Source organism: Eutrigla gurnardus (assembly GCF_963514095.1).
Source record: "Eutrigla gurnardus genome assembly, chromosome: 8".
In the NCBI taxonomy this organism is placed as follows: domain Eukaryota; kingdom Metazoa; phylum Chordata; class Actinopteri; order Perciformes; family Triglidae; genus Eutrigla; species Eutrigla gurnardus.
The window spans coordinates 15,955,123-15,979,729 of record NC_139922.1 but is presented as its reverse complement, the minus strand read 5'-3'; the positions used below and the strand labels follow the sequence as shown (position 1 = coordinate 15,979,729).

Here is a 24,607-nt window from a genome sequence, read left to right as displayed (position 1 = left end):
GATTTGAGTCCTTTAAAAGGGTTCTCTCATAGACCCAAACCAACAGATAGCGTTGTCATTTCTTTTTGGTTTTACAACCCACAACTTGACTGTTTTGGTTCATTCTCACGGCTCTCATCAGCATCGTTTCCAGCCGCAGCGAGCAAAAACATACAGTGATAGACACCGAATAGCATTTAAATGAGAGAAAAACATTAACAAAGAATATATTCCTACTTTCTTTGTTAAGATGTTAAAATCTGTCTCGTGTGTGCAAGGCATGTTGCACATGTGTGTGCGTGCATGTGTGTTTGTGTGTGTGTGTCACCATTGTGAGCAGAGCGGAGAGTGAACAGCTGGCAGGCCCACACTTGACTACGTATTGACCTGCTTTGCATTCACCTGTTATTCAGCCGAACCTAATGTTTCCACTTGGCTCTGCTGCAGCTGAGCTGCAATTAACCTTGCTGTGAGAGCAACGCAAGCACGTCTCAAGTAATTTGTCAAAGAAGTTTGCCGAACTTTGCTAAATGCCATTCTACCTAATCCTTTAAAATTAATAGTTTTCTGTTTTTTTTTACTTTAATTGCCATACTTTCAAAATGAAATGAAAGAAACGAAGAGGAGTTTCTTACACATACATTACCTGTAAATACGGTCTGCATCGGATACATTGCTAACACACTGTTCGAAGGTACTTAAGGTTTTCGACAGGGTGCAGGTGATCTCCTGACTGCGGATAATTAGCCTTTGAAAATGTCATTTGCCTGTCTAAACACACCATTTGAATGGCAGAAAGCAAGGGTGCGTCAGACGCTTCCCCTTCTCTCCACTCCTCCTCTTCGCCTCCTCTCCTTTTTTCCCACCCTCCCTCCTCCTTTCCCAGATGCTCTCTCGGCTCTTGTCTGTGTTTGGGCTGCGACTGCGAGGGGTCACCGCCTGCCTTGTTCTCACACGTGGAGCGCGTGTGTGTGTGTGAGTGTGTGGGAAAGAGAGAGAGAAACAGCAGTGATTATATGAATGAATGTGTGTGTGTGTGTAAGAATGCCCCCCCCCCCCCCAAAAGGTGTGTAAGTGTGTGTGAATTTATCCCAATGTCTGTACAGTTCAGCCTGAGTGAATTTCCCACTGTATGTGTTTCAAAGCGTTTGAGTGTGTATCTTTTGCTCTGTGTGTGTGTGTGTGTGTGTGTGTGTGTGCGCGCTCCTCACAAGCTCAGTGCCAGGTCTCTCTAATGAGTCTGTCAGGCGCTGTTAGCGACGGCGTGCTCCCCTGGCTCAGCGCACTCCTACAGACACACTGTGATTAGCCGGGCCAACGGCACGCCACCGGGCCAGATTAAACACTCACCACGCCGCCAGGGAACACACACACACACACTCAGCACGGCACACATTAGAGCGAGCGCCGCGCTCGCCCGCAAAACCCAACACACACAGACGTGCTTAGACACACACACACACACACACACACACACACAGCTTCATCATCATCGTGCCCATTAGACTGCTCTGATACAGTAACATGTACTTGCCCTCCAGAGCCAGGTGTTGACGCCGACAGAATTGAAAATGAATGCGGAATATAAACATAATACAAGCCACCTACAGGCACCGGGCAAGAAAAATGCTAATATTTCATTAATCTGTCCGTCTTTATTGAATTCTTGTCTGCCGCTAATCTTGAACATCACTCAGAATTAAGGCCAGCCCTTCTGGCTCCAACAGCTTTCAACATCTTCATTAAAGCGACATGATTCACTAATTACAGGTAATTACCCTTTAATGAGAGGCTCAGATGAATGAGCAGATATGCAGAGGAGAGGTGGGCGTTGAGGACACGCCGTTTTTCATTCCTCAAGGGCCGAGTGGACTCGCAGCTTGACCGTTAGCGGGGACATGGCAGTTCGGAAAGGCTAGCTTGACTGCCGACACATCCGTCAGACATAACACTTAATGTGTGATACAGGATACTTAATATGAGTTATTTGACTAGTTGAACCAGTGCTGGGTCAAGCCCAGAAGTTCTGAACACAAAACGCTACAAAGAATTGCTGGAATATAGAAGCGCTTCTATGTCGCTTCTCTCATTCACTGAACAATTTTCTTTTCCCCCCCTTTCTATACCATGATTTTTGACCCATCACGTACATCTTAAGACCTACTGGTATCCACTGTTGAGCATTAACAGGACTCCTGTGTTTCCATGTCAACGTAATGGCCTTTTCCGTAATGTTATTTGTATCCGAAGCTGCAATAGGCGACCTTGTGAGAAACGTTCACAGTCGCGTTAAAGCATCTTCGGGTTCAGGGAGTCACGTCGGGTATCCACTCCCGCAGCCTGGCCTGCCACAAGGAGCCTATGATGGAGTTTGACACGAGAAGCAGAAGCGTGACCTTAACCACTATCGAGTGGCCGGTTCAGACATGCTGTGATCACCCTGGACACCAGCAACGACTGTGGGTTTTTCCATGGGTCAGCATTGAGAGGGTATATTACCGGCACCGTTAAGAAGGGAGGTGTAGCACATTTACAGTGGTAATGGGTTAATGTGGGCAGATTTGTGAAGGTGTAGGAGGTGACTGTAAAGACTGTTGTTCCTTTGTTGTTTAACAAGGGGAAAAACTTTTTTTTTTCTTCTTCTTCTGTCTTTCAGAAAACCAACAAGCGAAAATGAGATTGATCTAAAACTTGGCAACATTATAGAGTGAAGTTTCTTATCTCGGGCCTGCAGAAGAAAAGTCCCTACAAGAAGACACCGTGCACCAAATTCGCAACCCACCGTTTCTGATTCTTCTCCTCCCATTCGCGTACTGACTCTCGTGCCAAAAGGCCTATTTTTACACCTACGCGTGGCATCTCAGGGTTTTCCTTGTCACCACCACGTTTCCTGTCATCAGTGTATAGTTACGGTTGAACAGTGCAGTTACTGAAAGGGCCCCGACAATACCCGTCTAACTGTCTCCCTTTCTCTCTCAGATGTGGTCAAAGATCTTTGTCTCCATATCGAAGGCCTATTTTTCTCACCCCCTTTTACACCTTATACTTCCTCTACATAGTACGTTAGATACATTAACACACTAGAGCAGAATATTGGGCTAAACTATTGGCCCTTTTCCGTTTGTTCGCCTTTAATCCGGGCCCCTGGGATTAGGATATTTACAGAAATAACCCTTTGTTTACGATCCACTAATCCAATCACCGCGCTAAAGTTCATTCAATTTGTGCCCTGACAGTGAACCCCCTCCCCTCCCCCCCTTCTCTAAAGCATATTTATCATGATGCCATATGCCCCGACACAACACTGCGTCTTTTCTCTTGCTGAAATGTGCAGAATGTGATATACAGTACTGTGCGGCACAATGAAGTAATTGTGTTTTGTCCCTTGAGGGAAAGTTTGAGTCGGAAGAGGAGGAATATCGGTGCAGGATGTATGCTTTGCAGCCTCATATTGTAAGTGGGGGGGGGGGGGAGCTCACAGAGATAACAAAATGAGCAACTTGATTTCTAGGATGTAAGTGTGTTGCCTGACCCCCGTTACAGCAGGCTTTCATGGCCTTCTTAGCTTTTTAATGTCAAGCCGTATCATATTTTTGCAGCTTTTCACTACAATACACTTTAATAACCTCTCTTTCCACGGGGCAAAAGAGCATATTAAGCCTATGTTTTTTCAAACCCTTCAAAATCAGCTCCAGATGCACACGAGAGTGAAATTCTTTTTCTGATGAAAGACAAATATAAGTGGGGACTTAAAATGATAAACAACCAAATGCCAAAAGACTGCATGAAGTTAACCGTCCCTCTTTGTGCTGCACCTCTCCTCCAGCGTGACGCACAGTGCCTCTTTTGTTCCGCCACTCATTGCTTATGTTACTGTAGAGCACTAATGCACACAGATCGATAGCATACTTTCCATTTCAACACATTGAGCTGATGTACGGACACACAGTTGGCATTGATCCTCGCCTGTCAACACAAAGTTTTATGTCGGCATGTCTTGTTTTCCCCGCTGCAAAATAAATAGTCTTTAAATAATAAAACAAAACGCTTTTTTTTCCCACAGCGTGTTCACAAAGTCAAACTCCTTTTGTAGCTTCACGTTGACATTTCCATATTACACACTGAATAACTGCATTGCTGATGATGATGATGTAAGGCTCGGTGGGTGGGAAACGGTGTAACAGAGGCACATCCAGATCAAAAAGGAACATCTGGCCAATTCACATGAATCAACTTTAAAAAAGGTTCTGTCACTCCCAAATGCCTTCTCTTGCACATTGTAGACCTTTTATGATTGGGAAATACGGGCTCACATAAAACTATTTGGAAACAGCTGTAAAGTCATAACAGCCATAAAATATTTTTAATACGCCAATAAAATGATAAGTCTGAAATGTAAAGAAATAATCAAACAATGCGTGTCACCTGTTGGTCTAGAACAAACAAACCCAGCAGAATCAATTTCCTCCCCCACAGGATGTCCACCACATGCTAGCAGGTTTTTTTTTTTTGTTTTTTTACGACCACGGGCTGAAAGGTGCAAAAAACACCAGGCATGTTTCAAGTAAGCAAAACTATCAATCTGCACTTTTAACAAGCTCACAGTACAAGGTGTACACGGTCTGAATATAGTCTGAGATCTTTACTGGCACGAACGCTGAAAACAGGAACTGGCTGGTCGCACTCAAACAGGTCATTGTGTGCGACGTGCCACGTGACTGATTGAAGGGACTATTTTAATCTGGAGCTCAGAGCAAGATGTACAATAACATCTATCGTGTTTTGGTTTTGCTAACAGAGAAACCTCAGGACAAATATTTGCTCATCTTTTCATGTGATCTGATAACAGTTCTGTCAAGGGAGAAACATCTCCATGGAGATAAAAAAAAAAAAAAAATGTCAATGCATGTTGTGTGCATTGACAACTTGCTGCAGGCTGCACTGCAGTGTGTCATTATACTTGAATAATTAAATCGGTTGGTTAAGACCTCTGAACCTTCCTCTACATGGCTGTTTGACTATCAAAAACAACACCAGGAAGAACCCGTTTTTTTGTTTTCTTCCCAGCAATAAATCATATAGTGGTCTTTTAAAATGATACATTGTAGGAGGAAACTCTTTAGATTTTGTGAAGCTCTCAGCCCACACAATACAGTAGGTGCTTTTGAGACCAAGATAAAATGTTTTTCAGCGATAACAATAAAACAGCTCTTCTTGGTTCGATGAACCACACCATCAGGTTCTGAAAGGCAGAAATGGAGAGAGAAACAGAGAGAGGGAGAGCACTAATCTCATTACCTTCTCTTCCTGGCATGAGAGAATATTCATTTCTCTGTGGCAACCGGCAGGAGGGTGACGACAGGGGGAGTAAAAAAAAAAAAAATGTAATCGCACATCCCACCATTTCATTTTCCATGTAATTAAATCAGTTAAATGTTATAAAAACATGTAAACTCCGGCAATGACTTTGAGCCATTTGCATTTTTAATTAGGCCAGATTAATTCTAATAAGCGAGCTGGGCTAAGGCGATGACAGAGCGGGCCTATTGTGTGTCTGTCACACTCATTTAATTCTGTCATTATGTCCCATATCCTATTATGATAATTGGCTTTTTATTCTCAATCAACAACCAGACAAGGCTATTAAGTAATAATCTCTGACTAGTGCACTTTTAACCTTAAACGTGTGAGAACTTTGCTACCTTAACAAAATAAAAAAACAAAAAAACGGCTGATAAATGAAGGGAAAAAAAGAAAAAATTCAGCCCAGTTTTTTTTGCTCCAAATGAAAAATGACTGTCAAGAAGCTGCATGTTGACACTTGGCATAGGGTGTAAAGCAAACACATTAGACAGAGGAAATGGGTATCACCATCTCCCCCTGCAAGGTAACTAAGCAGAGAAGACGAATGTGTCTGATGTGTTCAGCCATTTCCTCTGGGGAGTCACTCGAAAACGAAATCTGCGAAAAAACTGGCCCTGCTGTTTAATTGAATGACGCCGCTGCAAACAAATAGGGGAAGTGCTAAGAGATTACAGACGGGGAGGCACGCAGCAAGTCAAAATGTCTCCGACAAAAAGATGACAACGTTGTGGGAGGAAAGTAGCAGACGTAAACTTAACCATGCACAGAGCTGCAAAAATAAACCACAGCAATGATCGATCGTCATAATGGTTCATTGATTAGAAATTGTTTGTTTGCTGATATTTCAATGAGGCAGAGCAGCTATTAAGGCAGTAACATGTTCATTTAGTCTCAATGTATTGGTGCAATAAAGCTACTATTGTAACTGTATGTAACTCACAAAACTGGACAGCAAAATAGTCAAATCTGAATTTAAAAATACAATTAAATCTATCATAAAACTAGTCAAAAACATGTTTTGTAAGGTCACGGTGACTTCTAACCACCAAATTTGAGTAAATTAATCCAAGATGTGCATCCACAAGAAAGGGGACGCTCATGGTGATCATGGTGTCAGTGACCTTGACTTTTGACTTTTAATTTCTGGACCGTTTACCTCCTGTCGTGATCAAATCACTTCTATTATCATACAGGGTGCCAAGGAGGGTACAAACCTCCCAATGCTTCCTTGCACAGCAGAAAACACCCAGATTGTTGCCTCGGCAGCATTACTAGAGGAGGAGTCCCATTTGTGGCGTTACAGTAATGCAATGTAGGACGAAGAATGCCAGTCAGTCATATCCCTCGTCAGCATGCGCCTCGATCGTTAACATATGGTCAGGGGCATTTTGAACCCACAGTCACACTTCTGCAGCGGTAGTTATGTGGCCTTCCTTCTAAGTAGTCAAACAGGAAATGTACATTCATAACACCACAATGAGTGTTATCTGACACCCGCAATCTAATTGCAATGGTAATGTTTTTCTCAGAAGATAATAAAAAAGAAAGTGCACACAGTGAAAGCTGTCAAAATGTAGGTAAAAGTGATAAATCACACAGGCCTTTTTTCCCCCAGCATGAATAAGATCGGCAGAACCTTCTTCAAACATAATCTAAGACTTGCATTTGTTTTGTGGAATGATTCATTCCTAATTCACGATTCCCATTCTAACGTTGCATTATCACAGTTAACAATCCTAAGTAGCAAAGACACACTGGAGCAATACAGCAAAAGCAATCTTTGTGTGTATCCATACATTGTTCAATCACCTCATATCTTATTTTATGTTTTTTTTTTTCTTTTCTTCATTGCCTCTTTTAACGTAATATGTAAGTTCAGGTTAACTTGTCTGACTGGGAATAAAATCCACTGCATACTCATCCATACAATAAGAACTATATCTGTGACACTGTCAGTGCTTTTGTTAGAACAAAGCCAGTATAATAATGGAAAAAAAATGTCACCCATTCAATAGTTCAAAATGTAGTGTAAACAATGGCAGGAAAGCGGTGGGGGTTGGGAGGGCTTTGTTTCAACAGAAGCCAGCCTGATGCAATTGACGGTTGGACCTTTAAGGTTTGCAGTTTCTTAATGGCCGCTCTCCTCTCGACAAAATGTAGTCTTCTCACTTGCGAGTTTAACTCTAAAAAAAAATCGGCCGTGGAGTGAAGCAAGCTGTCAGTGCTGATTCAGTCGGACAGGCGCGGCTCTAATGTATTAATTTTCTCATACAGGAGAAAAGTGCTTTTCCAGGTTTCAGAGCCCCACGTTTTGCCATTAGAGTCCTTTTGAGAAGCCTGTTCTCATTTACCAGAAGAGATTTTACAGAGAGTGCGTAAACAAGTGAGTAAACAGTCCATAATGTCACATTTGCTGATCTTGAATGCGAGACGTACTAAGCAATAAACCTTTCGGTTTCACAGACGGACTATATGAAAGTGCTGTATGGCCTCAGAATTTACATTTTACCCCGTATCTGTAAAGAGGACTTAATATGTTCCCTCTTGAGTACACACAAGGTGAGCGTTACTATGGGGACGCAGAGTGCTCCTCTGTGCTCCGTGGCACTGAGGCCTGCTCCATTGTGGCGAGAGACAACAGCTGTCTTTACCTTTGGCAGGCAAACAGGCTCATTAAGGGCGGCCATGTTTGTTTTTGTGCCTGATACCTAGCCCTAAGCAAACACTGCCATATCTCCACTCCACAGCCCTCACAGTCTCAACATTTCCTTCCCTATTGTGAAGGTAGGCCCTGGCACGTTGAGCCTTCTGTACAATTTTTTTTCTTCTTCCCCCCGCGAGCTCTGGCCGAGCTGCCAGTGGCTCTTAAAGAATGCATGCTTAATTGAGAAATTTAGTCGAGGTTTCGGAGCTGACGAAATGCTGAAATGCAGCGAGCGCACAGCTGAGACTCAATGAATGTTGTGTACGTGTTACATACATAATGTATGTCATTATAATGGCCGATATCGCATCTTGTGGTATGTCACAACAAAGCCCTCTTTGTTTGTCACGTAGTGGACGTGATAAAGGCGTCATTATTTGGTCTGCACACAGCTAACAGTAAAAGTCTGCAGTGAAAGGTTTCATTCGCATATCTTCTCCTCTCTCAGCGCTCGTCTGTGGCTTGAGTGACAAGGCAGGTTGAATTCATAACATGACAAAAATCATATTTAAAAAAGGGGGGAAATGGCATTGAATGTCATTCCATTACTGCAGACGGCAAACAAGGGAACGCTCGAACCCAGGAGGCATTCACATTAACTCATACAAAACAGCAGCAAGACTGTTTTTTTGGGGTGGGGGGCTCTTCTATAATATATGTAAAGCACTCGGGAGTATTTTCAGCCGGAGCATTTCAAGAGTAGCCTTTCCCAAAATGTAGTGCCTTATTTGATTTCATCCCTTTTCACCATTTGTCAAGCCCAAAGTCACAATGCATTGTGAAATGAGTTCTTAATGTGGAGTAATGAGGCTGTCATGGCGAAGCAGTCTCTGCTTGTTTGAATTTGACTCATGTCGTAGATTCAATTAAATCAGCTGAAGTCGAGCTGGCCCCGGGCCAGATCGGTAATGGGTGACCTCATTCAAACAATGCTCTGACATATTGAAACAATAAGAGGAAGGGCCTTGAGTCAGTTGCAAAAGCAAACTCCACTCAAAACCGATAAGGTAGAAAGAATTACAGTGAAGTCACCAAAGTGTTTGAAAGATTCATGTGGTCATGTGTCTTCAGGGGTGCTCATGTAGCTGTTTTTTTTTCGTCTTTCTGTTTTTTTTAAAATCTTTTGGCTGACAAAGTTGTTGTTTGAGTAACAACTCATAGGACACGCTGACCATATACAGTACAATAATACTCAAAATGCACATGGCAAAATGTGGCAAAAGCAATACTTTACCGTCAATAAAAGATAAACATGGATATTGCCAATATACCAAAGCACATATGCTCCGTGAACTTTGACCCCCCCGCCCATGTCCTTTGTCTATAACAGCGGAAAACAAAATTACTTAGAGATAAAAACTACCTTGTGGATTTTAAACACAGCTGGCCCATCTTTTCTTCTGGAGGTTTACTTGTCCTCAGAAGTCTAAACTGATTTATTTGGATGTTGAAATGCCTGGAATCTAAATTATGACACAAACACTCCCAAGGCTATGTAAACAACCTTTCCAGTTCCAGTCTACAGCCATGCTGTCTGAGCAATAACGGGAGTGCCAAGGGCAAAAGCACTTCTCACTTTTGGAAGGGTCTCTCTACTGTCACACGGTTATTAAAAGAGGCAATCCCCGGTTTGTATAAAAGAGAGTGGGTATCACTAAAAGGCGCAAACTACCTACTACTGTCAATGTACAATCAATTATGTTCCTTATTTCAAGGTACATTTACCATTTGTTATGTGTAGATTTACAGTTTGGAAAGACGGAGACATCCTGAGTGCTTTGTAGAATAAACAGAAACGAGGTAACGAAATCAAAACGGAACATCTTGCTTTACTCACTCTTGTTTCTCTATTCACCAGGGCCAACAGCGGTTACAGTAAACAGATAAATGAGCGTGCACACACACACACACATGCACACAGTAACTGCATCTCATTAAGCTGCATTCCCTCTGGCCCTTATTCCATTAGAAATTAAAACTCGGGACAATTAGTGGCAGATTGGTCTCAGCTCAGTGCACTATAGTCGCACTCTCAAGGCTCCGAGATGACTTAATTACAGGCTCATCTGAAAAGTGTGTGCGATGGTACTGTGCTGTGGCACACAGTAAGAGTACCTGCAGTAAGGGCTAGCCACATCTGCTGGAAACAGAACCATATAATGTAGAACAAAAATCAAACTAAGTAAGAAGAAAGAGGAATAAATGTTAAATTTGGTACTGAGAAATTCTGGCTGCACACAAAACAGGGCTACAGAAATATTTGAATATTAGTCTCGACCACTGTTTTGGCTTAGTACAATTAAATGAAGAGTGATGCTGCGTATCAAATCAAGCTGCCACTTAAACAAAACAAACAGCCAGCCACCATGGGGCATTGGAAATTTCGTCTCTTTCGGGGAATTGCCATGCCGCTGAATGTTGCAGCAACAGGCGAAACGAAATTGCGCCGATTTCAGGTGAAGAAGAACCTCGCTTTGTAAATTAGCAGGAATGTAGCTTAGCACAACATGGAAGGGAATGCTGGGCTCTGTGGAAATAATCATGATAAATATTCATGATCTCCATATCGATCAACACCAAATGTTGGTCCAACCCTGCCAGTCTGTGATTATTTCTACAAAAGGATGCCAAACGGGACGACGAAGGCTAAAGGTCATGTGTTGGCAGGTTCAGATTTCTTTCTGGAGTCCTGGTTTCCTTTTTTTGGAAACTCTTTGAGAGTTCACTCTTTCAGTTATGGCAAATATTCCAACCCTACTCCTCAGGATGGGATGATCTTTTATAGTGCAGCCCCATTAAGTCATTTCATCTGAATATGCATGTGTATTTTTTACATAAAACCTAAAGTAGCTACATGTGAATTTAGCATCAAGCCTGTACGAAGTGTCTTAGCCTCATTACAGTTTGGCTCCAGGGACAGTGAGCGTAGAAAGCAAGGTATTTTATCAAAATCCTGAAAGAACATGGACAACTAACTTGTTTTTTTTTTTATCTGCTTCATCACTCCGCTTATGACAAGGACACAAAGCACATTTTTCTGTAATTGAACAAACTCCAGTTTATGTAACGAGTGACCGTTCTGCCCTTCAAGCTAGAGAGAGCGAGCGATTTGATCGCTCCATGTATTTGCTCCTGTCACGTGGCACCATGTCCCATTATATTGAGATGTTGTCATAGGAGGAGAGGAAATGAAATGGCTTGAAGCTATATAGCAAGTGTGTGTGTGTGTGTGTGTGTGTGTGTGTGTGTGTGTGTGTGTGTGTGTGTGTGTGTGTGTGTGTGTGTGTGTGTGTGTGATTCTGAGGTGTAAAGTGAGTGAGTGCAATGACCCTGCATGTGTGCGCATGTAGAGTTGCAAACTTCTAATCAGCAACTTGGGATTGTTGTGCTATCACCTCCATCCAGTCACAGAACCTACTGGCCCACAACCATGTTTGTGGTGACAGTTTGCACACAGTTTCATCAATGAGTGAAAGAATGACTTCCAGGGTGAAAATGATCATATATCCCGGCACCAAGCCAATGATATGTGGAGTGTCGCTTAATGGCAGGAATACAGGGGGGCGTCTAGATGCGAAACACTGAAAGTCCCTTCGACTTCCAGCTCTGTAACACACAGGGATTTACATCTCTGTTGACCTTGATGACAAAGTCAAAGTGAGCAGGTTGCGTCGCGTAATGAGGAGATTTCACAGTGATTGACAGCCGATCCAAACTGAGGTCTAAACTACATTTTATCTCCTCTTGCTTAGTGTTTGTCTCTGGTTCCTAACCCCCCCACACACACACACGCACACACACACACACACACCCCATTAGCCACCTCAACTCTTAAAAGCCTTTTAGTTCGGCCGATAATCACCACGCTACTTGAACACTTTGAATATAGCTCGGTTTTGCATTTTGCTAACTTTTTATGCAAATGTATGGCCTGATGCTATTTGAAAGCTTGTTCTATCCCTATGACGTCGTTTGCCTTTATCTCCCCTGTGTCTGAATGCATGATCATTCATATCAGACCCCTGGTGGCTCCCGAGAGGTTGATGAGGTTAATGAGTTCAGCGCCACACTTACAGGAACACTGTTTATTTGCGGATGGTATCTATGGCAGTACTGTCATCACGTGCGCCCATAGTGATAAGATGCAAATAGTTTACTAATACACTTGCTTCAATGACTCATATAGTGCATACTGCAGGATGAGGTTTTATGAGCTCCACTAAGATGCAAAGAGATAAATGCAAGCTGTCTCTCTTTTATTGTTGCTTTCATGTCTTCTTTTATGTACGAGGGAATTTTAGCTCAAACCACCAGACGTGACAATAATTGTGGTGGGGGGGACTACACTGAATTGAACTCAATGAGTTAGAATTTAAACCTGATTTTCATCCGGTCTTCCCTGTCGTACTGTTTATTGAGTTTATGCTGAGAGGCAGCTGATGCTTTTTACTCTAAAACCTCACCAGATAGATTTTTTTCCACCTGATATTTAGACACTTTAATGGATTTGCTGCCATAATCCGAGCAATCATATAACCACGCATATGTAAACACGCCTACTGACGTACACTTGGCGAGAGCTGAATCTAGATACTGAGAAAGGGAAACATTTCTCAGTTTATGACAAAGGAAAAATTGCGGACAATGAGCGATGAAAGAAGCCATATTTTTAAGTCACTATGTCAGTTGGGTATTTCCTTTGTGTGTTTCTCTGTGTTTGGGGGATGTCGCATGAATGGGCAGTCAGCATTTAAGGTTCAAAAAGAAAACAGCAGCCTGAGCTCCTGTCTGTGTGAAAACCAAGGCTACGGTGCTCTGTATCAAGTGCCATTGTTTTGGTAATAGTAAACCTGGGGCACTTGCCAGGAGGCATTAGTCATTCATCCAACAAGTTCCACAAAACGAACCACAAAGTGCTCCACTGTTGACTTCCTCTTATTGAATTCGGAGCACATAGGCACATTTCTAAGTATCTTACAGCGGGGTATAAACTTTCTGATGACTAGCTACCTGGAGTATGGCTGCCATGTTTGTTTATTTGTTCGCTTCCCTGACAGGAAGCCAACTCATTTGGAAGCATGTTTTTTTTTCTGTGAGTGAGGGAGAGAATGAAGAGCCAAGAAGAAGAAGGGAGGTGGTGGGTGAAAGGCGGATAGGAGGGGATTAGGGCGGAGTGCAAATTTTCAGCAGGCCAGGCATACGACATGATCTCTAATTACCCACAAAGCACTGTGTAACCTGAGCCACAGATTAGGCTGCATTATCAGGCTTAATAAAACATGACCATCTCTCAGTTTTCACTCCCCTTTCCCTGCCCGGCTGCTGCAAACATTTGTTCCCCGTTATGACAGTCCCGACGCCTTTGCTAAGTAACGGGCCCTGTTTAACCGCAGCAACAGGTCCAGAGTTGCTGCTTCACTCTGACTAAACTATATGTTAGTTGAAAGACCCGGTTACTTCACATAACCTGAATCTGGAAAGACATCTTGCATGTGTAAGGCCCCGATCAGACAGATTGTGTTTTACCAGCTTGCTTTTTGTCATCGTTTTCAATGAGTGACGAGTAAAATTACTCTTTACGTCAGTCCTCGGTACTACTTAATTACCCACACCTGTACTTCTACAGTATGGAACTGCTACTTTTACTGGAGTAGAAGATCTGAATACTTCTTCCACCACTGCTAAGGTGGCAGCAACACACACACACACACACACACACACACATATATGCACACACATAGGCATATACTTCCTTGGTTCACGTGGGTTGTGCCAGTAAGTGCTGCTTTAGGCTATGGTTTTTCACTACTGTCTACTATGTTATTAACAATTCTATAAAAAGATCTGCTCAAGTTTCCCTTTCCTGTGTGTTGACAACCCGACCAAGCTGCTGCAAGGTTGTTGAAGCGTCGTCGAGAGAGACGGCGATAGCATAACACCATTGACCGTATATGTCATAATTTCCAAAATCCTACTTTTCTTTCCTCTGTTTGTTTTTCTTCGCGACATCACTCATCAACATGGCTCGTGGCCAGCTTGCGACTAAATAGGTCGACAACACAAAGAGAGGGCCTCTTTCTCTCGCTTTCCCTCCCTTTTCTCAACCCACAAGTCTCCTCTGACCTCTCTACCTCCCTTTTTCTTGAACGGCATCTATCTTTATTTTTCCCCTCTTTCCTCAACTCTGCAGCATGCACTACTCCACTTCTCTCCCTGGGCGATTCCCATGTCTTAAACCAAAGATAATAGCATTGCAAGAGCTAAAACCATGGTATTACCACCGTACTTTCCGTCACACTTTCTCTCCCGGCCCATTGTAGCCGATCACGGAGCTCATCATTAGCTCTCAAAGAGGAAGAATGAGCCCCAGTTTGATTACCTCGTTGGCTCTGTGGGCTCCCACAGTCTCTGCTGACTGGATTGGACGCCGGCGATTACAGCCTTGCACAGGCAATTATATCTGCCTGCTAAATATGTCACACATAATAAACACATGCTCCTGACAGACAAGGAACAAGGCGAGACAGCCACAGCTGGGGAAAGAGAGCAAACTCAGGATCGTATGGATTCATCAACCCTGTCGTCCTCGAGTGGGAAACCCTCGCATTCCGAATCAACACGTGTCAGTCGATTAATAACAGACGCCGGTGCTCAGGTCAGGAGTCAAAGATCTGCTAGCGAATGGCAACCTGTACATTCTGATGGATAATCTATCGCCCAAAATAATTAACCTGATCCATAGGCATAGTCAGAGAAAACAACAAATATCTTCTATCATCACGCCTATGCACTCCGATCATCCTACTTGATATGCACTTTCTATGTGTTCGTCTGGGCCTGGACGATTAATTAAAACTTTCATATGGGCTCTGTCCCTTGAGGCCACAGTGCAAACATGGCACTGACACCAGGCCGGTAATATTTGTAGAGGATATTCAGTGAAAACAACGGAGGGAAAGAGCCTTAAATCCCTGGCAAGGAGCTTATACCATGGCCCATGGTGTTTGCACAGGACATACCTCAGGAAGCTGGGACAACTGGGAATGTTTGTCCAGCTTTTAGCCTCTTCCATGCATGCATGCATACATACAGTACATACAGCGCAGTGCATGCACACACACACACACACACACATCATGCACTCATACATACAAACGTTACATAAAAGGCCCACAGCCGGAAAGGATTTATTCATACACTACGGTTGCATTTTGGATTCTTTTAATTATTGATGAATCTGTTGATTATTGGGTGGTCTATAAAATGTCAGAAAAAGGCTTTCATCAAGAGAGTTCAAGGTGATGACTTCAGATTACCTTTTTTTCAACCAACAGTCAAGATTCAAAGATGTTTTCCAGTAATGATGATATAAAAGAGAGAAACACGTCAATGCCAACTGAATTTGAATATGTTAATACATGCATACATACATACATACATACATACATGCATACATACATACATATACAGTGTGTATATGTATGGCCTATAGGCACTCCTCCATTCCTTCCTGTGTCAGCAGAGATGCACATTACCTGCTGTGTATTGGAGCTTCTCCTACTGTGCTCTGTATAACCAGCAACACATCTGCAATAATGCACATTTTAATGCCAGACAAACAGACAGATAAATAGATGTGCTTCATTATTTGCACATCAATATCACCGCAACGCCATGCGTCATTCCTTCTGAGTGTTTGCAGCCATTAACAAACATAATCAACATTTAACTAAGCACCCAGGGGCCCACTCTGGAGCAGGTGCTGGTGCCGTTTCTTTTTTTTTTTTTTCTTTCTTCTTCTTCTGCGGCGAGAATGGGAATGCCACCGCACTGCCCCATGGGAAGGCCCGGGCTGACTAATGTAAGCACACTATAGCGGGGCTGCTGGTCTTAATTATGGCAACACACGCTGAGGGGGACGCACTGGTACCCACCAACGAGGAAGTTGCTTAGCAGTGCCAGGGCCAATAATGAGTAGCCCCCCCACCACCACCACTACTACCAAACACACATACATACAGTCATACTGTCACTCTCATAACCTGCATCAAACACCAACACTGCATTTGAAGGCCAAATAATGAGACACTGAGGCCTTTACATGGTGGAAAAAGCTATCCGTGATCCTCTAAGTGGTAATTCAGCATCACATGTCTCATTGACTTTCACCAACATTCATCTACGAGAACTAAAAAAACAAAATATCACCAAAACAAAGTAAAGAAAAACAGCTGTCCTGACCTTTTGGTTGGTTGGGGAAATTACTTTTTTTTCCACAGAGTCACCTCTGTGACTCAGCCAATGTCAGAGCCAATTCCAGTTTTATTGAAATGATTTCAAATGGTCAGAATCCCTATTAAAAATCCCCTCCGTGTGTCGGAGCAGGGAGAATATGATTTAGTGGCTGTTTTTGCTCTGCCCCCTGCTCGCTGTGTGTCACAGGCCCTTACTGTGGTATGCATGGCCTTCCTCTGCACTGGGCTATGAAAGCAATTGTGATTGTGATTCCGTAGTCAGCAAAACGCTTGAATGGCCCCGAGTTAGCATGCACAGGCACACGCACACACACACGCACACACACACGCACGCACACGCACACAGTCCCCATACTGGGCCACTGATTACTTCAACCCATTTGACTCTCACTCATCCTTTGATTCTCCCTTTCTGCCTCTCTGTCACATACCACAGAGTTTGTCATTAGCTAATAGCGACAACGCCACTCAACGAGAACATACAGTACACCACGGACTGCGTTACAGGGACTTGTTAATTTGTCGGCCATGTTTAAGTACTCAGGCGACTAAAAATAACCCTTCCATGTACCCCAAAAACAATAAATATCTCTTTTTTTAAATTTATTCGAGGGCTCATCCTACTTGAGGTCCGATCAGCGGCTGGAAACCGACTCAATATGGCTCAATAAGAAATAAAAACCTGAGATAAGGCATTCAAATGGAGCGCATCATACCCCCAGCTTATCTGAGAGAACGGAGACCACCAACTAACAAAGCCAGCTCTTCAGTCATGCCCTATCTAAGCAGATATCAGTTGTTGGGAGGATATGGGAGCTGGGTGGGGCCTGGGTGTATAAACACAGGGCCTTCGCTCTCCCCACACTCAATGCAATTGCTATACTGTATGCAGCACCTCACCTCAGTAGCAGCAGCAGCAGCAGCAGTCAGCACTGTTTGATTAAGGTATTCAAATAAAGGAGCAGACACTGTGTTCCCATTTCACAGAGCAAACTGAAAAGGGGCCGGACAAATGGCAATTACAGTCGCACAAGTTTCTGTCGGACAAAATGCATCTGTCGATGGTTCCTACAACATATAAAGTATGAAGTATTTGCACCGTTTGCGTGAGTAACATATGTACCACGCATCCTGTAACAGCATTCAAAGATGGCAGTTTAATATTACCATGAGAGCAAAAAGAAAAAGCTGTTATAACGGTATTATTCTGTACCATTTCTCCTCGGCTGTGGGAGAGCACCACAGTGATAAAAGACACGGCACACTCACAGTGAAATAAAGCGAGTATTGAAAATATTGAAGTAGAAATCTTCAGGGTTATTTATGGATCTTTCTGAATCATCTCAATCTGCGCTTGAAGTACCTTCTCCGCTCATTTTATGCATCTCTTTCACCGCGTTCTTCACCTTCTTTTCTGTTTTACAGTGCACAAACTGATTTGGCAGGCAGAATGATTCACGTTGCTCAAGTGCCAGTCGATGACGAATGTAAAGCAGAGCAAAGGGTTCACATTTCCTCCTCGCAGAACGTTTTTTTGTTGATCGCGGACAACACTTGTCAAAATAACGGAAGCGACTCACGCGGCGATTAGTGATCACAGTAATTCCTCTGCACGTTGAATAAGGTTAAAGGAAGAACACGTCCACGCACACAAACTGCTATGAATGAAAGGAGCTCAAAATGAGCAGTGTGACAAATGCTGAATAGCATGAGCGCCGCACGTGTTCTCTGGAAATCACATAAACTTGGTAATTACTCAAGCTGGGCTTGTGTCCGCGCACAGCATCCAGAAGTGAGTCAGTTGCACGGAAAACAGGTTTGCAAATAAACAGACTATAAAGCTGAAATACCAGCACATGCTCATTTTATCCAATTAAGCCTGTGTGTAAGTCAGATTAACACTGTTAATTTCACAGCGATAAAACCAGAGATGTTTTCTCAGGCTGTAAATTGCATCTTTTCCTCTTTTTTTTTTTTTTTTTACTGAATACTGGAGCAGCCAGAAAGGAGTAATGGTGCTTAATCTCAACACAGGAGCCAAATTGCAACCATCTTAGCAAAGGCTTCCTATTATTCAAATTATTTTGACTCCTTTCCAATAATACATTTGCCAAAAAAGAATATTCTCAAAATAAGCCAACAACGAATTCAGCTTCAAACCCAAATCTCCACATGAATATTTAAATTGAGCCCATTAAAAACAATTGACCTTAATGCTATGATTGCTTCAGAGAGACGAGCTGGGCAGAATGTGACCAACCAGAGCTGTCAGAGATGATGAGCAGCAGGCAGATCCGATCCATAGATACAGTACCTACATGACAAATCAGACGACAAGCGTTTGAGGAGAGGAACTTGACCCCGCACCGTGTTAACAGGACACTGAGTGATCCCTGCTGCTCCTGGGCCTCATTTGCATCGCTAGTGAAGGTAGTTAGTGTTACACATGTGATGACAGCAAATTATACCTTCCCCTTGTGGAAAGAGCCCCTATCCGTCAGGCAGAGGCAGCGGAGGGATGTCAATAATTCAAATGAACACTTGTAATTTCGAGGGGGGGGGGGGGGGGGGGGGGGGTAGTTTGGTGTCACTTTCTCCCGTTGTGAAAGCACTTTATATCATTTCTCATGGCGTTGTTTCTAGGATTCACACAGATATCAGTTTATCCTTGAGATCATCCACATGGAGGGTGATCTTAATTCGTTTGGCCTACAAATTTTGGGTGTCACAGGTGTAAACCTGCCTCATCAGGAAATGTTTTCGATAGAGTTCATCTGTAACTGAACATGTCACTCAATAAAACTGTGTGCCGATTTCTTTTGTTTCTGTCTTTCACACTTAAACAAGCTCTCTGCTACCAAACCTGAGCAGAGACGACGGTTTTTTTTTCTAAATTAAGAGACGATGATCTTAGTCGATTACTGGAATATTCCGTTTGGTGACAGACACTTTCCGATGCCCACATAGTGAAAGGAAATAAAACATCCTCCAACTGCGTTTCAGTCCCCCTCATTGCCATACCCGAAAGCCATCTTTATCGTTGAAAGCAAGTCAAACAACTCCATCTCCATCTACAGCAGCAGGTCAACATCCAGAGCCTGTTGATTGGTAATAATCCCACCATGGTAAGTGGCACCAACGTCTAATTCAGTGATGCTGCTAGTGGAAGCTGTGAATCAGTTAATCAACTTGATTAGTTTAAAAATAGCTTTCCTAGTATTTCCACATGGTGCGTATTGTGTTTGTGGTACTTTTGCTGCGAGCTCATCTTACTTTCTCATTTTTAATGGCAACGCATCTCGACATTTCTAGAGCTGCCACATCCTTCATTTATTCATAACAGGATTACTGCGCACTGCTGGGTTTTTTTTTGGCTGATTTGTTTGTTTCTTGGAAAATGTCAAACTACAAAAACGTTCATAATGCTGTTTTTTTATTTAAATGCCACTTGCACACTTGCAGTGGAGTCAGTGCAGGTCACAAGTCAAAAGCTGCTGGGTGTCAAACCTGAGAGTGAGAGAGACAGAAAGAGTGATACTTGTACCAGCCGGACTCTGTGGGTTCTCTTTACAAAGTAATTAACAGTACATTACTGGCACACATCCATTTAATCGTTGAACTCCCAGCAGGGAAAGCATGTAAGCTATAAGAAATCATTGAGAGGGAAGATCATGTTGGAGCAGAGAGAGCAGAGCGGGGCAGTATGGATTCTATACAGCCCCTGGTATTCCACATCGGGTGGGACGCCTAATGCCAGCTTTGTGCGCAGCACAACTGCACTATCTCACCGGGGAAATAACATAATAACCACGTTGGTGAGATGGGAGAAGAAGGAAACAAAAGTTTGCTTTCAAACAGCAAAATAATAATCGCAGGTTTCAGTCTCAAGTAACAGCGAATACAAATAGTGTGTCCCGTCCCAGACTCAATTAAAACCAGACCCTCCCAGGTGCTGAGATCACTTTTATTTGCTAACACTTGACGTGTTTTGGAAGAGATGTGTGTGTGTTTTTGGGGGCAAGTGGGATTTAAAAAGAAGAAGAATAAAGAAAAAACGCGTTTACAATGCGTAAATGTTCCACTGGAAGAGACAGGTGAGATGTGAAGCATTTTCAAATGCGCAAGTTTGTTATTTACCTTGTTCGAGTGGTAATAGTCCAACGAGCTGAGACAACTTGGGTCGGTCGGCAGGGAGCATGTACCCACGTTTGCTGGGGGCGCAGGATAAAATCTCACGTCCATCTCAGGTTGTGCGAGACTGAAGGCATGAAATCACTTTCGGCGCTCTTTGACTCACTATTGTCTCAGCAAACACAACGCCGAAGCAGGAGCGACGACAACAACACGCACTCACACGCGCAGGGGGGGAGAGGAGAAAAAAAAGAAGTGGGGGAGTTTTAACTCGGTACACTCTTCCCCTCACATCCGTTCACGGCCGAACTTCGGGCACCAACTCTGGTGATGCGCAGTCCTCCTCGGAGCCCCGCAACCAGCACGCGAAACGCTCGCGCACTCAAAAACGGAGAGGGACAAATTGCATGGACGCACACACACGTGTTGGCAAAACTATCCCGTTGTTCCAGCGCAAATTACAGCAAAACCTCCAACTTAGATCCTCTCTTTCTTTTTTTTCTTTTCTTTCTTTCTTTTTTTTTTAAAAGATCTCTTTTCTACGGCTGCCCATAAACGCGCAGCCTCTGTCTCCCCACCGCTTCTCAGGACTCCATGCAGGCTTTGTTATGGAGGTGCATATTCTTGCATTGGTTCCAGTACAGAAGTGGTCGGACTTCCCTCTGCCATGCGACCTCTGCCGATAATAAACGGGAAAAAGAGGAACGGAGGGAGAAGGGGGAGGGGAGATTGGTGGCTGCCTTGGCAACCGCTCTCCTTTCTGCAACTGCGCGCTCCTGATTAGCTGGAAATGTAGTAGAGTGTGTGTGCGTGTGTGTGTGCGTGTGTGTGTGTGCGTGTGTGCGTGTGTGCGCGCGCGCACGGCTGTGCATTATAAAAAGCGCACTCTGCTTCCATCAGTGCTTCATAAAGGCTTTCCATTTGGGTTATTGTGCCAAGGCGGATGGGAGGAGGGTTTGCAACACATTCTCTCCGTACAGTTCCACCGTGTTTTCATGTGTTTAGATTTTTTTCATTTGCATGACTACAACCTGAATATCAAAAATCACCGGATTATACAAAATCCGTCACATCCTATTACCTAAAGCATTGAGCAAAAATCACTTGGATAGGCCTCTGGTTTTACTGTAATGCCTATGGATAGGTGAAAGACTTCATATTCGTATAAAGTCCAGTTTTTTTATAGAGAGTTTAACCAGTGCTCGGTTTATTATAGGATTTTTTGAAAAGTTCATTCCAATAATCCTGAAGTTGTTTCTGTGTCAAACTCTGCTCGCATTAAAGATTCACATGTATTTCTGATTAAAATTAAGAGCAAATGGATGACAAGAAAAACGTCACATTTAAGCTGCAATATTAAACTTGCACGACGATGCAGAGCAGCAAACAATGAGCGGTTTTAAAAAAAGTGTGTGAAATACAGCACGCTCTGGTTGGAATATGTACTGGGAGGTGTAATCTTGTAATGCCATACAGTTGCAAATGTGTGTGGAGGGAGAAGCCGGGGCTGTGAGAGCTGCCTCTGACAGCTCGCTGAATGTGATGGATAGCACACCCTTGCCCTGTGATGTGCATGCACATTTGATGTTGAAATGGCCTATCCATGGGACCATTGTCTTTCAATCATGTCAAGGCAAAGTACAGAACAGAGCACATTTTCTGCTGCCTGGCGTTATTACTATGCCACAGTTTACAGCACAATCCATACACCCTGCCTGCACAGAACTATTCTTTATTCTCCCGATGTGGTTCGGTTTGAAAAGAAACCTAATTTCACGTGTTTTTAGGGATGCATCGGCATTAAAACGGTGATGATATCTCCTCTTTATCACAACAGTATTGCTTTCGTTAGGTGAACCTTGTGAATAGAGAAGAATGTAACACTGAGAAGGGTACAATTGTTTTCACACAAACTGTGACAGCAGCATCTGCCCACTGCTGCCGCTCCTCCCCAACCTTCTCAAAAGATGGTCTTTTTTTTCCCAGCAGGTCTATTATGTTACAGTGCAACCTCTTTATTTTACAGTAGGGTCCTTCGCTGTTGTAGGCACAGCCTGCCACTCTCCCAGGCCCAGCACACGGAGGGTTAACCACATGGCCCGGTGCCATGGCTTCATGGGAATGGAATGTGGAGTGCTGTGTGTGCAGGGCTCCTTTCCCAGCATCCCTCACTGCCCAGGCGCATGCTAATGATCAGTATTATTGAGGCACAATTGATGGGCTAGCAACCAAACAAGAGAAACTAATTACTACTAAGGCTTTATTGTCCTTTAATTACTGAAGCTCTATGGCAATTAGTGCTGCACAAAGACACAGCCCTACTTTAATCTCAAATAAAAAAAAAAAATGTGATGCAGATGAAAAATTTGGGAAGATGAAAGATAGATAAGATAATTTGGCTTTCGGTTCGTTCTGCAGGAACGACGGCTGATTTGAGGGAAAGCGTGGGAGAACAAAAGAACTGCTGAGGGTTGTGCTAATTTCAACCGAAAATCATCTCAAAATAGAATGTGCATGTGATATTTCTGTGACCTTGGATAGCTAAATAAAAAAAAAGTGAATGCTTAACATATCTTCCCCAAAGTTACAGTAAAAACAGTAAAGCAAGCATCCGTTTCATAATGCCATTAAATGATTACAATGAAGAACTTCGTACTTGTGCATTGTTTTACACCAACACCAGGTTCCTTTCATACGTACATAGAGGAAACTGTGATGAGCTGGTGTGGCCAGCTACAACAATGGTTGACCTTTTATACATAAGCATACATTATACAAGATAACTGGATTTACTTAAACATCAGATGTTTTAGGTCAAAAGCAAACAGAAGTATTAGCATCATTAATTCACTTTACGTTTAAACTGTCCATATTTTTCACGGAGCAGTTACATTAGGTTGATACTGTTAATTGAGCACAGTATCACATTATTAGAGTCCTGCTGCTTTGAACAAAGATACATCTTCTACACTCCACACTTTCCCACACAGCCTTTTTAAACATTACAAGTCCTTTATTTATGAATCATAAAAACGGTTTCAAAACATTAAGTAACTGCCGTACACCATAGCTTGCATAGTGACAGGTGTCCCTGTGCTATAAGCCTCCATGCATTTGTACTGTAAGGCATTCATAAACAATTACATCAGATTTGCACCCACAATCAATCTACATTCAAGTCTCTATATATACAGTACAAACTGCACAAACAATCGTACATAATTGCAGATCAATTTTGCAAACCACTTCGACACAATGCAAAATGGATTAGGAATGTAAAAGCCCGTTAAGGACAACAAGAAACACTTATTTAAGCTGACCCCATTAATATCGCTGAGACGTTTCCAAGGTCTAATTGCTAATATTATTGATTGGAAGAGCCATTGCTTTTCTTTTTTCCTTTCCTTTCTTTGTTTTAATTCACATAGCATGTGTTCTTCTTTAATTGCTATGTGATTTCAGTCGTGTCTGCATGTATTGAATGTATCTCGACACCGCTGAGAATGACGGTCCTCCTTCGATGTGTTTTACCGAGGAATAAAATAAAATACAACAAACATCTGATCTGCATTAGCTAACAAATCACAAATAATGACTAATCAGCATAGAACTAGTGTAACTATGTCTAGACCGTTTATAATGTAATTGAATCATTTTTTATTTATTTAATCAGGAATGTTAGTAAAAAAATAAAAATAAAAATCTGATGACAGACGGAGGTCCTCTTATAATGAAATGAGTTAATAACATCCAGACCACAAACTACTGGCAGCAGCTCACAGAGGACAACAGGGACAAAACACAACAATGAAAACAAAGAAAGAAAGTAGTCCAAGTGGGCGTTTTGTATTTTCCTTCACCCTTGCTTATTGACTATTGGCTGACTTCACAACAAGTAATTTAACTTTTAGTTTATCTACATTTACCAGCGATGGGGACTCAACAAAGTCCTGATTCAGACAGTGACTCAATAAAGCTTCAATACCTTTTCTTATATTGAGAGTTTTACTATCTTGTGTTGAGCGTAATTTGATCTCTTCAGGCAAACTACGCCTAAAGGCAGCTATGGTAAGATATGCAAATTATACCATAATTGTGTATACTCACTCTGACTGTGTTGCTCTCACTCAATATATTCTAAAAACACAAGCAAACCTAGACTGGTTAGTCTGTC

The 24,607-nt window shown here is 42.8% G+C and overlaps 1 protein-coding gene across 2 annotated transcripts in view; it reads right to left on the bottom strand.

The window, feature by feature from the left end:
- LOC311016857 (thymocyte selection-associated high mobility group box protein TOX-like) overlaps window positions 1-21,108 on the bottom strand; it is a 69,788-nt gene extending 48,680 nt beyond the window's left edge. The window contains exon 1 of one of the 2 annotated variants that reach the window (XM_084014851.1): window positions 20,440-21,108. In XM_084014851.1, coding sequence (XP_083870977.1) covers window positions 20,440-20,544 — 105 coding nt within the window. In that variant the 5' untranslated portion in view covers window positions 20,545-21,108. The remainder of the gene's footprint in view (window positions 1-20,439) is intronic. The other variant, XM_084014850.1, reaches the window with a different exon arrangement.
- Between the last annotated feature and the right edge of the window lie 3,499 nt (window positions 21,109-24,607).